Consider the following 14,975-nt stretch of genomic DNA (forward strand, 5'->3'; position numbering starts at 1 on the left):
AGATACCCATTTAAAAATTGAAATAGTTAATTGTTTAAAGTCCAATTAATTATAGTCTCTTATGACAATGCTTTAGTATTTAAATTTTAACACATGTGGTGTTTAAAATTTCAGAAAAATAGTTAAGGCCATTCAGTTGTGGAACAAAGGTGAAGCCTTCAGGCTGAAAATGATTTCAGAGATGAATCAGTTAAAACCTTCGGTTTTGCACAGGGCAAAAACAAGATCTGAACGAGAAGCCGAACAAATCGACATCTAGCTAGGTTATATGTCACGGAAAGGTCCTTTTAGATTAAATATGCTGTCCCAAGCTATTAGACTAGCTAGTGGCTAGCACCGGGATATTTTTATCACATAGTGGACATTTCTTCGGTAGTGTCTATGACGGCAAATCAGGGATCCCCGTCTCCATTTAACTGGCTCAGCTCAGAAGAGAGACAATCCAATCTGGTTAAGGGTCTAGATTAATTAGGGACTTAGTAAACCTGTAACATTGTCTGTAGGATGAAGGAAAGAGGGTCAGGAGGGGTCCAAAATCCCTTAAGGAGGACCTAGGCTTTCCATCGGAGGACAAGAAACTACTCACATCCACGGCAAGCCGTATCCCGCGCATCCGCTGCCTGCTTGAATGGCCCTCAGCTTCTTTTAGTGTCTCCTCTCTGCCCGGAAGGCAGAGATAAACCTACTGTCTTCCTCCCCTCTAAATCCTAGCTCTGCTCGTGGGCACCAGGCTTCCTTCTCATGCTGTTCCTACTTCAGGCTGAGACTTACAGACTGTATTCTGTATTTGGGGGGACCCAAAAATCTCAAGAGGCTCATGGGATATTGGACAGAACAGCGGAGTGTTGGGCAAACAGTCCCGGGGCTGTAGGTGATTGCCAAGGAAAATACGATAGGCATAGTGAAATGTGTGTTTCAGAGAGAACTCCGTCCTAAATATTGATAAATACCGAAGGCTTATCATTATTTATCCAAACTTAAAACTGTCTGCTAAATCTGACAATTCTACATTTGTGGGGAGGGCAAGGTTAAGCAATGCCAGGTACCATAGTTAGCTTCGGTTTGGGCTGATTGAGACCGGTAACAGGGAGAGAGAAAAAAGTATAAGGAAATGCATTGCTTCTTTTGAAGCAAAACCCACAAAGGAACCTCTCCATTTTTATCTGCTTGTGTTCCTGTGTGTGCTCTGGTGTTTTGTCCACACAGAGATTGATATAAAGGAAAAAACTTCAGAAAGTAACAGCAATTACAAGAATTGAATTAGCAATGAGAAAATGAATACTGTAAGATGTGGTTGATTTAAAAATAACAAGCATATTAATCTAAGCAAGCTGCCATCCACTCTCCTACCATAGCCATGTAGCCTAAATCATTTCACTTGTTCCCATACAATCTTTACACCTTCCAGGAGCCACGCACAATACCAGGGTAGCCTAGCAAACCACATCATTCCACCTGGACATCTCCAAGCTAAGAAACCAAGGTCTAGAAGGAAGCAACAGCTGATCGAGGATCCCACTGCCAAAGAGCGTTAGCGTTCGTCCTGAGCACTGTTTACCAGGGCTCATCAGCATATCCATGTCCTAACTAAGCTGTTTGTGTTATCAGGTTTATCTCTTAAAAGCATCGTAAAGCCACCTTCATTATTTGGGTGTGAGGTGTGTAAGATGCAGAGAATTATGATGCTGAGAATTATAAAGGTCATGTAGCCCAAACCGAAGAGGCGATGTCTGAGAACCCAGCTAGTCTGACCGAGCGAGACCCTCACACTCAGCCAGGACACCCTACTCTGTCAGGTAAGGTTAATTCACATTGCCAATCATGTTCACAAATGTAAACATTCAAAGTCCCAAAGTCCCATGGCGGGTCAGTTAATCACAAGGCTACTTGGACAGAGTTAGTGGGGAATTGGTAAAGCATGGTTGCTGTCCACGTCAGTTTCAGAATGTGAGGAACTGCCTGGGGACTGTGGATGCGCCATCACGGCAAGCCCATTGCTATAACCGTAGAATAACTCACTTTCAGTCAGTTTGGAAACGTTAACTTTAGAATCGTACCAGGATCTACTGTTGAAGTGAGCATCATATAGGAAGTGAGCCATATAGGAATCTTTAGAGTTGGCAGTGGAATCCCTCAAGGAAGACGAGGGGGTGACTGGGAGGGAGGGAGGGAGGGAGAGAAATATATATAGAGAGAGATCAAGGTGAACAAGAAACCCTCTTCATTCACTGTTAGACACGAAGTGAAGCAAAGCCCCCTAGACAGAGGTAGTTCATACAATGCCAGTCAGGCCTCGGGGCCATATATGTCCACCGAGGTCACTCTGTCCAGGAAGAGTAACCAGTAGCCATCCACTGATTTACAATTATGTTTTTCTTGCTCTTGAATGAGATCATCAACCACGGCTCCTAAGATGCCCAACTTGCTTTGTCCGTCATAGATTCCAGCCCCCCACCCCCTGCCCCCAACACACACACTTTTTAAAATCAAAGATGGAGGATTAAGTTTCCTGCCTCTGCATCATGCTTTCCCAAACTACCTTCCTTGTGACACAAATGCCTGAAAAAAAAAGTGCAGTTGGATTTCTTCAGAGCTCTAGGATAAAGATTTGCAGGGTCTAGGTGGAGACCTCAGGCCTGCACAAATCCACTGAGATGGGGGTTACAGTGGTGCAAACCAAACATTGTCTTCCCTCCCCACTCTACTTCAGCTGAGGAATTCCTTGATAAGTTTGTTGTGCCAGCCCACAATCAAGGCCATCACCACATCTTTTTAGAAACAATCCAGCCCCTCTCTGTCCTTCCCTCTATCCCCATTAAACTGCATAGGAGCATTTGAAATAAACCCAGTTTCATGCAAAAACCAAAAATGACATCCTTGCTCCCTCAGAAAGGTGGCAGTATTGCCTTGTGGTTTTGAGCAAATTACCAAGCATGTGAAGTCTCTGATTAGCAAACTTACCACCTCACCTCAACATGGAAAGGACAAATATGTGTGACTGAGCCTGGTGGCTGGTGACTAGGAGATACACCCCAGACCTCCAGAGGCACTGTGGCTCCTGGTCACTTAAGCTCTTAAGTTTTCAACTTGTCTTACTGAGCAATCCTTTGAAAAACCCCAGAGTGTCCCCCACACACCTAAAGATCAGGAACAACTAAGGCAGTTATAGAGGCTCCTTATGGCCCATCACCCACTGCACACATTTTTTTGAGCCACTCATCTAAAGACAGACAATTGTGTGCCTCTTCAGAAGGGCAAAGAAAGGTGATTGAGAACGAGAGACACCAGCATCCAGCCAGCACCTGTTACACAGAAGGCTCCCACCAGAGCTCTCACCAAAATGTTCCTTCTTAAAGGGTGCTCTGTCATCATTGGACGGTTGGTTACCACCGTTATAAATGCAATAAAGTGCAAATCGAGGTCGCCCGGCCAGGATGCCAATAAGGGAACATTCTCCTGCATCTTCTGTAGGCCCCCCCAACACCCTTTCCTTAGACTCACCTCTCCCGAGTGTCCCTTCAGAAGTTTCTCTGTGTGCCACTAACACAACAATTTTAGGGAAAATTGTCCATTTATAAATATCAGATGGTTTGGGAAAAAATATTTGTGGCACTGGGTTTTTTTTCCCCCATGGTGATGTCATTTTAAATTCTTGGTGTGCTCCAAATTCGCTATTTTTACTTCCTCCAAGTGACTTTTTTGGGAAATACATTTGTTTGGATTAGCTACATGTTAAGTGACCCCTGGACTTCATACACAGTACTAGGCTCATCGTCTCAGCAGTTGTAACTGATAACTCGCCCACTCTCTAACTTCAGATCCTGCATTTGCCCATTTCAACACAGTCTCTTTTGGAGAGTCCCCTCAAAATTTTCTATTTTCTAGAATTTCAAATTTTTCTAATTTCATAAAGGAAAATAATGGTGGAATAAAGACATTGGATTATTCATAAACAAAACTCAAACTTAACACAGGTCAAAGGGAAGACATTTGAAGGCAGTCAGTCAAATACAGCTGTTCATTTTGGGGAAACAGAGCGAAGGCCGCCACCTCAGGCCCGAGGCATACATTGTAAAGCAGTTGAGTGGTACAGATGAAAAGTTTAAGGAGTGCTGAATGCCTTACTCTACCTGATCGGAACTTCCTTCTAATCAGCAAAGAGTGTTCAGACCCCAGGAGTGTCATGGTGAGTCTCAGCAAGCCGCTGGTCGCTGGCCAGACGCCCCGCTTTCCACCAGAAATTGGCTCCAGGGAGCCCAGAGGACAGCAGCTAACGACCCAGAATTCATCCAACTCTTGGGGAGCTCCCTTGGGCAGGAGGACACACAGTGGCCGCCAGTGTCCCCAGAAAACTGGCGCCTCCCCCCTCGCCGCTTGCGAGGCTAATTAACTCCCAGCAGGCAGGACCCTCCTCCTCTGAGGGTGGCCAGGAACAGCCGCATCCTAGGCGTTCCTGACTGATGTCATAGGCTGCCAGCGGTCGCGGAGTATCGCCACCACGCCTTTATGAAGGTCCCAAGTTTGCTATCTGATCCTCTTTACTACTGACAGGAAACCAGCCAATCAGGAGAGGCGAGCGGGGCCTGGGGACCAGGCGCGGCCCCAGGAGCCTCAACAGCAGGCTCTTAACTCTTTGCAGAATACTAAGCCAAGACTGCTTGCCCAGGCGGGAGTCTCTGCACTGACACCCCTAAACCGGATGCTCGAAGGCTGCAGGTGGCGCCCGGCGACGGTAGGAGCGTATCCGCTTGCCGTAGGTGTGAATGTCCCCAGTGTCCCCAGCCTACTGGGACTGCTCGGGAAGGCACATCCTCGGAACGCGCTGGAGCCTGAGCCAAGAAGTAGGGTCGGCTTGCAATTCCCGGGAGCACCCGCTTTCCCTCTGCATCCGAGCGGTGGTGCTTCAGGAGATGGATGCCTGGAGCAGCTATCGCTGTCTATGAGCGTCCGAGGAGGTGGCAAAAAGTCTTTCGCTGTGGTTGGATGCTCTCTTTGGGGACACACAAAGTTTGTGGCTGGGGACCAAGCCCGGAGGGGGAGTGTGTGCAAAAGTTGAGTGTACTATTGGGTGCTCAGCAGGGTCGCACTCGGTGGCCTGGGCGAGCCAGATTGGAAAGGCACAGAGATTTTTCACATCCCGCTTAATCGTGGGAAATCCACCGGGCACTCAAAGCGGCGCTGATGATGCATGTCTCAGGGGCGCCTGGGGCGACAGGGTGCCATGTGCGTCATTAAGTACAACAAATATTCCATCTAAGACGAAGACTTAGATATTTAAAAAAACTGAACTGCATACACACAACACACGATTTGCCACCATTTTCAACTTTATATGCACGTGGGCTCCCAAGTACAATTCTTTACCTCTTTGCTTTTGCTTCAAAGCTGTGAATTCTTGAACGGATCAGCCCAGGACAGGTGGAGGCCTAAAATAACAATATCTTTTGGGGCTAGTCTCTGCCCTGATCCCGGGGTCTTCTGCCTCCATCATCTGTTGCTGAAGACCCAGACCTTCCTTTTCCTCCTCCTCTGGGTTGCACCAAATGCACTTGAATCCCAGAATCAAAGTTTTCTGGAATAGGTAATGTTCTTCCTCACTGAATCAGAGAGGAGGCGGAACCCTTCTACACAACTTCCTCTTGTGAATAGGGTTGGGCAGCAGCACAGGCCTGCGACATGCTGCCTCCTGTGGTAGCCTGGCAGTGGCTGTGCATTCCACAAGCAGTGTTGAACTGGGCTGTTCCTGTGGGAACTTGCCACAACTGCTCTAACGGCTCACATCAGTCTGGACTCATTACTGTGCAGGTTGGAAGGCTGGGAGTCAGAAACAGGTCTCACTGGGTTAAAAATCAAGGTGTTGGCAGAGCTGTGTTCCCTCCTGGAAGCTCATGAAGAGAATCCATTTCCTTTCCCTTTCCAGCTACTAGAGGCCACCCATGTTCCTTGGCTTCCAGCCTGTTCTTCCATCCTCCAAAACAGAAATTGTGGGTCAAGTTCTTATTACGTCTTATCAGTCTAGCGACTCCCTCCCCACCTTCTGCATCTCTCTCCGATTTAACCTTACGTTAAGGAAAAAACTGTCAGGCTGGCTGATTATGAGTCTTAATTCCCACTTGCTACGCAGGGTAACATAATCGCAAATGCCTGAACTTAGGAGGCGAAGGGGAAGATGTTATATTATGGGCTACATAGAGACTGTCTCCCTGCCCAGCTTCTCTTTGTTGTACTTAAATCCCACAATCCAATTCGTTGATGAAAAGAAACAAAACAGAGGCGGGTGGGAGGGAACAGGCCCGCATGTCTAGAAGAGCCCTAAGCAGGCTTGGGATGCATGTGGCAAGGGTTACTCCAGAGAAAAGAGGTGTAAGGGACATCACAAAATTATCCCAGGGAGAAAACTACTCCATGAAACACGAAGAAGAAAGAATTGAAGGAAAGACCCAAACTGACTTTTACACTGAGGACAGCATAAAAAGATGCCCAAGACAGCTTAGCGAGGGCATTCTTTGTTTAGTGGGAGGTGTGATAAAAATCAACTGAAGAATCCAACCAAGGGTCTTCCTGACCCAGAGGGAGGGAGGGTGTTTGAGTTTGTGCTTGTGGACAAGACCATAGTCCCTCTTTTGCTTGCTTTCTTTTACTGTTGTTTAGTGAGAAGAGGTCTCCCTGCCCTGTGATTCTTTTAGTTTTCATCTCATTAATCCTTAAACTAATATTTTAAGTAATTCTTCAAGAATTTCATATAATAAATTTGGATCATATTCACAATCCCTCCCTCAACCCAATTCAGATCTCCTCTCTCCACCTTCCTTGCCTCCCTATCCATCTACCTCTGAGCTGTCCTTGTGGTCTCCTTTTTCTTCTTCTTCCTCCTCCTCTTCCTCCCCTTCTTCCTTCTCTTCTTCCTCCTCCTCCCTCCCATCCTCACCCTCCTTTTTCTTCTTTTGTGTTGTTTAAACCCATTGTGTTAGGTTTATGTTGTCTAACTACTCTTGGGAGTGGGGCCTGCTCAGGTTGAGCATCGTCTTGCCTTAGCCTCTGGAGTGCTGCGATTAAAAGTGTAGAGCATTTTCTTATTTTCTTTTCCTTGCTTTCTTCTTTCCTCTATCTTCTGCCCCTCTGTGTCTTGGTCTCACCCCACCCCGCAGCAGCCCCATGGATGAGTCGGGAAATCCTGATAACCACAGCTCTCCTCCATTTTTCCCATCAGAGTATAGAGCAGCTGACTTCTGCCCTCTGGGATTTCTAGTCCTTATGGCTTGGGATAGCTATGGATACAAATATGTGCATTATAGAAGCTCATCCTTTGCCCTTTGTGCTCAAATATTTTTATGACTTTTTTGGTGGAATTTGGACAGGCTGTTCCCCCAGGAGAATGGAATCTCAGACAGCTGCTGTCAGAGTGTAGCATAGCAATGTAGCAATGGCTGCCTACAGTCTGACTCCTCCACGGTGATTCTTCAGTATCCTTCCCTTTTGCTATGGCATTTTGTTTTGATTTATTTTACTTTGCTGCTAGTCAATTAAAAAAAAACTGTGTCACATATTATGGTAACGTTGCACGTAAACATGGCTCAGTCTACTGTGGACTGATGAGACCCACATACAAGTATGCTCTCGTAAGATTGTAAGTTCTTATGTAGGGACGAAAAGAACAAATTCTATAGCTACAAGGTAGAACTAACAACTCTGTTGCTAAGCTGAGAGTAAGGGTGCTTGCCTGGAACCCCAGCACAAGGGAGGGAGAGGCAGGAGGATCAGGAATTCTCTGTCACCTTCAGTTAGAAAGGGAGTTCCAGACTGGGTTGTGGCAGACCCTGTCTAAAAATGAGAACAAAACAAAGAAAGAAAAAGCCCAAACAGCAGCAGCAGCAGCAGCAGTAGCAGCAGCAGCAGCAGCAGCAGCAGCAGCAACAACAACAACAACAAAATTCTTTCTGTCCTTTATTGATGTCTCTTTGCCCCAGAGGCTTCTGGGCAATGTGCTTATGGGTCTGTGCTACAGGTAAAGACTACCAATCCTATAGACTATTCCACATTTACTGAAACAAACAAACAAACAAACAAAAAACAAACAAAATTCCTTGCTACCAAAAAGTGTACTCTATTCATACTAGCGCCTTTTGACATTTTCACCAGGCCAGTGCATGGTTAAGGGAAGGCATTATTATGTAAGGGGGTATGGAAGCCATTGCCGGCTCACCTTAGAGCTCTGTCCTCCACAACTGTGATTCTCAGCACGAAGGTAATATGGGGATGGTTGTGTGCATAGACCTGAGCACAGAGCCTGGCTCAGGGAAGTCAGCTTGAATTCAGATCCCTTCAAGGCCTCCTTCCCTGAGTGCAGTGTGAGGTCAGACACTGGGTTACAAGCAAGTGGAGCTGGTGAGCGCGGTGAGCTTGGTGAGCGTGGTGAGCAGTCAGCTCACCCGTGTAGGTCCAGGACCTACAGTTCCTTCGTGGAGGAGGCTCCTTCTTAGTGTGGTCTCTGGAAACCTGGCTGACATCAGTTTTCACAGTGATCTTGAAGAGTTTGGCTAACTCCTGTCTCCTATAGTGTTCCTTTCACAGATATGACCACTTGCTCCTCCATTCCAGGACCTGCCTGTGTCACCACAGCAAGTACCCTGCCTGTCAGGCAGATTTGCAAATTCAAGTGACTTGAGCAGGAGGAGAGTAAGAAACAAAGAAACAAACACATAGGGTAGCACACAACTGATGGGCCATCTGGTTGCTTGTCTAGCCCCAGGTTCTCCGTGGCCACTTGGGAGGAACTACAGACCACGTGTCCTGCTCTACACCGGCTCAGAGAATTGGGAATCCAGGGTGAAAGACACACTGAGTTTTGAAAACACAATTAGCAGAAGATAGCAATGACGTGTGTCCTAAGATTTGATTGGTTGGGATGTGGAGAAGTTAGGTTGTTTAAAAAGTAAATATGATGTTTAGCCTAAGGGGACCTGCCTCAGCAGAATAATTCCCTCATTATGATCCACACTGACTGCTGCGGGATGACAGGGCCTCTTCACTGAGGTCCTCCGACAATGGAGCAGAAGCAGCCAGGTGTAAATGCTTGCCAACTGTCTCCTCTTCCCAATCTAGCACCCTCTCGGCCATTAGCTCCTCTCAGCACCCCTGCAGCCTAAGAAGGGGGAGGTGGAATGCAGTCTCTCTGCTGCATTAACTTCCAGTCAAGAGAACATGAAGACGTGTTCATTGTTCATTGTGAGTTCGTTGCTCATCTCCAGGCTGACTTCAGGCTGAGTTGGAATTTCATGGCCCTGTCAGCTGCCTCCGGGCTGCAAGTTAACTTCTCACCTCTAAGAAGCAGCTCAAACGCTAGTCAGGCAGGCAAAATATGCATTGAGTCACTTCCTGAAGGAATGCAGTCTCAGTCACTAGCTTATTTCAATTCCAGAAATATTTATCCAGCACCAAATGTGTTCTGGCAGCAGAGGGAATATAAAGATGGAGCCGATAGGGACTGGGATCTCGATGAGCTCAGACTGCAATGGTCTCCCACGGGGTCCCAGCAAACCTGAATCGGGGTCACTACTCCACAGCGTTAGTTAATGTCTTGATGTCTCAGGTGGAAGTCATGACAGGCACAGCTAATAGATCCTGCCCTCTTTCCTGAAATTGAATATAGAAGGACCTTTGCCTAATTTAAACAGAGACTTCAATTTAAACAAATGTTAAAATAAAAGGTTTCAGTTGAGAGAGTCTGTCACAAACCTTTCTTTCCCTGCCTGCCAGAAACACTCCTCACCCTGCCTCCCACCACGAAGGACATACAACTTGAGGTCAAGTTGAAGCCATTGGGTGGGAGGGTGATGTTACCAGCTTGAAAGGTCTTGGGGTCCTGCATCCCCCAACCCTACCCTTTGTCTTTCTGTGTCCATGTTAGTACTTTAAGGAGTCAAGACCACACACCAGCAGAGTCCTCTGGCAGCTTTTGAATCCATCTCACCCCATGGTTTCAGCCCCCTCTGTGTTTAGGTTACAGAGCTTGGAGATTTTGTTCAAGTTATTCTCACTGAAGCACTTTAGGGCCAAGGTCTGTCTAGGATGGCTCCCGTATTGCCAAGCACCTTTTGTCTCACAGCATATGGAAGATGGAGAAGCCAGAGCAGTGGTTATACCCTGGTCACTTACATGTGACTTTTATGCTACAATGTATATATATATATATATATATATACATATATACATATATACATATATATGTGTGTATATATACATACATATGTATATATACATATACACATATATACATACACACATATACATATATATATTTGTATATATATGTATATACATATACAAATATATATATATTTGGTGGTGGTGGTAGTGGTGGACTTGGATAAAACCAAGATTAGCTCTTTTTTAGAAAGTGGCAGAGTGACCTATGAAGATAGGCTTATTTTGTCCCATGGATAGATGGGGTGGATTCAGGCCATCGTGACAGGGAAGCTGTGATGACCAGATTGAGTGAGTGTGAATAGAACAGTCATGTTGCACCCTCAGTTGGGAAGCAGAGGGAGCTGAATGCAGAGTTTTAGCTTGCTTTTTTCTTTCAGGTCCCCAGCTCATGGGATGATGCCACCCATATTTACAGTGGGTTTTCTTTACTCTTTCTTGAGATACTATCCAAGATATAACCATGTGTGTCTATTCCTCCAAATTCAGTCCATAATTCAGTCAAGATGACAGAGGAAAATACCCAGTACAGTGGCTGAAGGTGGTTAGTCATCTAAGGACAGGTAAGAGCTTGTCTTTCTAGATTCTCTAGGGGATTGGGCATTGGTAATTTTTCTCTTCCTTGTAAAACCCACTCCATGTCTCTCTTTCCACCTAAAGTTTTTCTCTTTTACTCTGGAGCACAACTTATTGATCTATGTTACAACTCCCCATGGGGTGGCAATCATTGATTGTGGAGTTCCAAAACATTTGGCAACAGCAAGTGACTTATAGACTGTGGTAGTTTAAAATGAGAATGGTTCCTGTAGGCGCATATATTTAAATGCTTGGTCCAAAGTTGGTGGAATTGTTTGTGAAAGATTAGGAGGCATGGTCTTATTAGAATAGGTGAGATCTTATTGGAGGAAGGATGTCACTGGAGGTGGGCTTTGAGGTTTCAAAAGCCCATGCTTGGCCAAGAGTTACTTTCTCTGCCTTGGGATAAGGATAGAAAGCTCTCTGTTTGCTTCCTGCCATGATTATCATGGACACTCCCGAACCTGTAAGCATACCTTTGATTAAATATTTTCTTTTATGTGACTTGCCTTAGTCCTGATGTCGTAATTAAGTAATTAATTCCTGGGCATAGAGCAACTGAAATTAAAATTTGCTCAAAACTGGTCATCAACCAAGGGGTTTGCCCGGTTGAGTCACACAACTTCTTGACAGCCTGGGTTCTGAACACGCATGTAGCTTTGCATTATGCATGCGTTCATATCACAGGACTCCAGAGACTACTGCCTGACATGTCTCTGCTCACATTCAACATTTCTGTGTGTATGAACTGCAGTGATTATTTTTTTACTGTGACTATGAACGTTTCTGCTTTTATGGAAGCACAATGGGTAAGATACAGAAAGACAAAGGCTTAAAGTATTTTTCCACCATCCTTCCCCAGCATCCTTCCTCAGCATCCTTCCCCAGCATCCTTCCTCAGCATCCTTCCTCAACATGTATGAAATTAGTAGATCTCTAGAGTGAATTCTATCAGGCTGTCAATTTTAAGATTACGTTGGAGCTGCTCTCTTGAGTGCCATTAAAAAGTCGTTCAGTGAATCCTGCCTTTGAGTGAGATGGAGTCTCCAACGTCTTCTGAAATGGCTGCAAACATGCGTCTGCCATTTTTTTTTAAACTATGTATTTACGGAAAATGATACTTTCAGTGTTAATAACTATCAAAACAATACACTGATAAATTTTGAAAATCACTGAAGACTATGTCCTGCTGTATCAAATATTCAGAGAGAGTTTAATTCTGCATGTAAAAATAAGCTGAGCATCTTGCACAGGACCTGTGCAGCCCGGGGTTGGAGGCTAGCAGATCAAGGCACAGAAGTAGCAGTTAGTCAAGGCCTGCCAAGCCTCTTCCTCATATCACATCACTTCTCCAAGGAAGTGAGGTGAGTTGACACTGTCTGGGAAGGGGATCTGCCCCAGGAACAAGCTGATCCATCAAGGGAGTTCAAACACATTCTCTCAAACATACATCTGGCCATTAAAAAATTAGTACATTTTAAGTGCAACTGTCTGAAAAGGAAAAACAAACAAAAACAACAACATCATCATCATCATCATCATCATCATCATCATCAACAACAACAACAAGAACAACAGCAACAACAAAAAAAACCCTAACAAAACAAACCCATGTGCAGTTAAACCCGCTTATAACAGCAAGGAAATTCATGCTTTACTAATACCCTCAGGAAGCTAGTTTCAGGAACTCCATGTTCAGTCAAAGGAAACTTTTTAAAGTGACTAAATTCAGCAAACAGCCAAGAGATGTTCACATTGAGCCTAAAAGCACCAGAGTGACATTTTACGAAGCTGGCTTGGACAGTGACCTGCATTATGGGAATTCACCGGGTACCCTACCCTGAGCCTGACCCTCGCTGTTCAGGCTGTCCACCATGCTTCACTTCCCGAGGATTCGCCTATCTTGTTATGGATGGTTTCATACTTTTCCCCAAAGTCGTTTTTACGTGTTTTTTGTTGTTGATTATGGCTCCCCCCACCCACTTTCAAACCCTCCTAAGTGTTGTTGCTTCCTTTATGATTCTCGATAAAAGCCTGTGAGAGATTTGAGATGCCTTTTTTTTTTAAAGACTACTATGGAAGAAACTTCCGCTGGAGGCAGAGTTGCTGATTCCAGTGGCCCCCAGGGTCAAAGCTGAGACCTGAGCCGGGGTCCATGGTCTTCTGTGAAACCACTCTTTCCACAGGTTCGTTTGTCTCTAACTTGGCGGGTGAAAGAAACATCTCAGCAGCTTTTTGGATGCTCAAACGCCCTGCAGAACCGCTGCCCACGGGGGACAGGTGTTTCCTTTATCCCCCTGGGTGGCCAGCATTCATGTCAGGAAAATTAAACAGCTCTAAGTTGTTTCCTGGCTCGTGTAGCCTTTTCTTAAAGTTCATTGCCAATTCCTGTTGGCTTGGGGTGGGGCGGGGGGCTTCTGGAAAGTTCTTTATTATGAACTGACCTTGGTACTGACCCATACAATGAAAAAAAAAAGAGAGAGATTTTGTTACATTATCATGTAAAACTGAAGAACAGTAAGTGTATATATGAGACTTTCAAGACAGGAGTCTAGGAAATCCTGATGTGTTTGACAAGAACATTGTTTAAAACGGTCAGAGAGACGAAGTACAATTTACACGACTGAAGATGGGTTGGGTTTGGAAGGAGGGTTGAGACACCTAGCCCAGCCACTCTGGTGGTATTATGATCCCTCATCTTGTACAGGGGCAATACTATCATGGAGGGTAGTCAGAGCAAATGTGGGCTTTGGAATCAAAGGCGCAAACACAGTCCCTTAACTGTATTTTCTATTGGCTGTGTGACTGTGGGGTAAGTTACTTAACCCCTCTGTTCCATGAATCTCCGTTCCCTCTGTATTGGAGGGAATTCAAAAAATACATACTTGAAAAGCACCCTGGACAGAGACTGGCACATAGCAAATGGAAGGCAGGGTGCTGATGAGAGTGCAGAGAGATGATGATGACAACAGTGAGTCCTATTGCTAGAACTGATGTATTCATCTGCAGGCAGCTCCAGTACACGGAAGCACTTTGTGCATTTTAGAGTATTCTGTTAACACAGATACACATCCTTGCAACTCTACCTGTGGCTTCTGTGTTCTTCCTGCTGGTGTGTGGGAAGGGGTATTGACAGGAAAGATACACAGAGCCCAGGTAGTCGGCCTCAGCAGCAGCAACAGCAGTGGAGGCAGTGGTAGCTTCCTCCTCCTCCTCCTCTTCCTCCTCCTTCTCCTCCTCCTCTTCCTCCTCCTTCTCCTCCTCCTCCTCCCCCTTCCTCTTCTTTTAATGTTAATGAACATTCCTAGGGTATATAATGTAATGAAATGTCCTTATTCTAATTGCAATATCTGGAGCAGCAACAGTCACATCTGAGAGACTGACTCTCCGGAAAGGTTGAGTTTTGTCCTATTTGGAAAGGAAAATACCACTGAGATATTTTGCTGGGTCAAAAATCTATAAACCTGCACCAGACTCTTTCAGCTACGTGTTGGGCCTCTTGGAGGGCAACCATGATAGGCTCCTGTCTGCAAGCACACCACACCATCAGTAACAGCGTCAGGCCCAAGCTGGATCCCAATTTGGGTTTATCACTAGACCTTCTTTCTCTCATGCTCTTCTCCATTTTTGCCCCTGCAGTACCTTCAGACAGGAACAATACTAGGTCAGAGCTTTTGACTGTAGGATGACAGCCCCATCCTTCCACTTGATGTCCTTTCCCTCCACTGGGGGTGGACTCTACAAGTTCCCTCTCCCTACAGTAGAGCACTTCATCCATCCAAGGTCCCTAAGTCCCAAGAGTCTCTCACTTCCCAGAGAGTGATTCTAGAGAGTCCTCCTACCTCCTACCTCCTGAGGTCGGCTGGTTCCATTCTTTCTGCTGGCCTTCAGAGCTTCAGTCCTGTCCCCCTAATACCTGATCATGTTCCCCCTTCCCCTCCCTGTTCCCTCTTCCCCCTGTGATTGCTTTCTTCTCCCTTCCAAGTGGAATTGAGGCATCCTCACTTGGGTCCTTGGCTTGCTAACCTTGAGTTCTGTGGATCGTGTCCTGGGTATTCTTTACATTTTTGGCTAATATCTACTCATTAGTGAGCACACACCACGCATGTCATTTTGGATCTGAGTTACCTTACCCAGGATGACATTTTCCAGTTACATCAATTTGCCTGCAAAATTCATGATGTCCTCCATCTTAA

The 14,975-nt window shown here is 45.6% G+C and overlaps 1 protein-coding gene across 5 annotated transcripts in view; it reads right to left on the reverse strand.

Annotated features, from left to right (window-relative positions):
- Nucleotides 1–4,482, reverse strand: part of Myocd (myocardin) — a 94,475-nt gene extending 89,993 nt beyond the window's left edge. For 3 of the 5 annotated variants that reach the window (NM_182667.4, NM_001414232.2, XM_087569778.1), the window contains 1 exon segment: nt 4,131–4,482. In NM_182667.4, the coding sequence (NP_872608.1) occupies nt 4,131–4,185 (55 nt within the window). In that variant the 5' untranslated portion in view covers nt 4,186–4,482. 5 annotated transcript variants of the gene reach the window in all.
- Between the last annotated feature and the right edge of the window lie 10,493 nt (nt 4,483–14,975).

Source organism: Rattus norvegicus, chromosome 10 (assembly GCF_021556685.1).
Source record: "Rattus norvegicus strain SHRSP/BbbUtx chromosome 10, alternate assembly SHRSP_T2T, whole genome shotgun sequence".
Classification (NCBI taxonomy): Eukaryota; Metazoa; Chordata; class Mammalia; order Rodentia; family Muridae; genus Rattus; species Rattus norvegicus.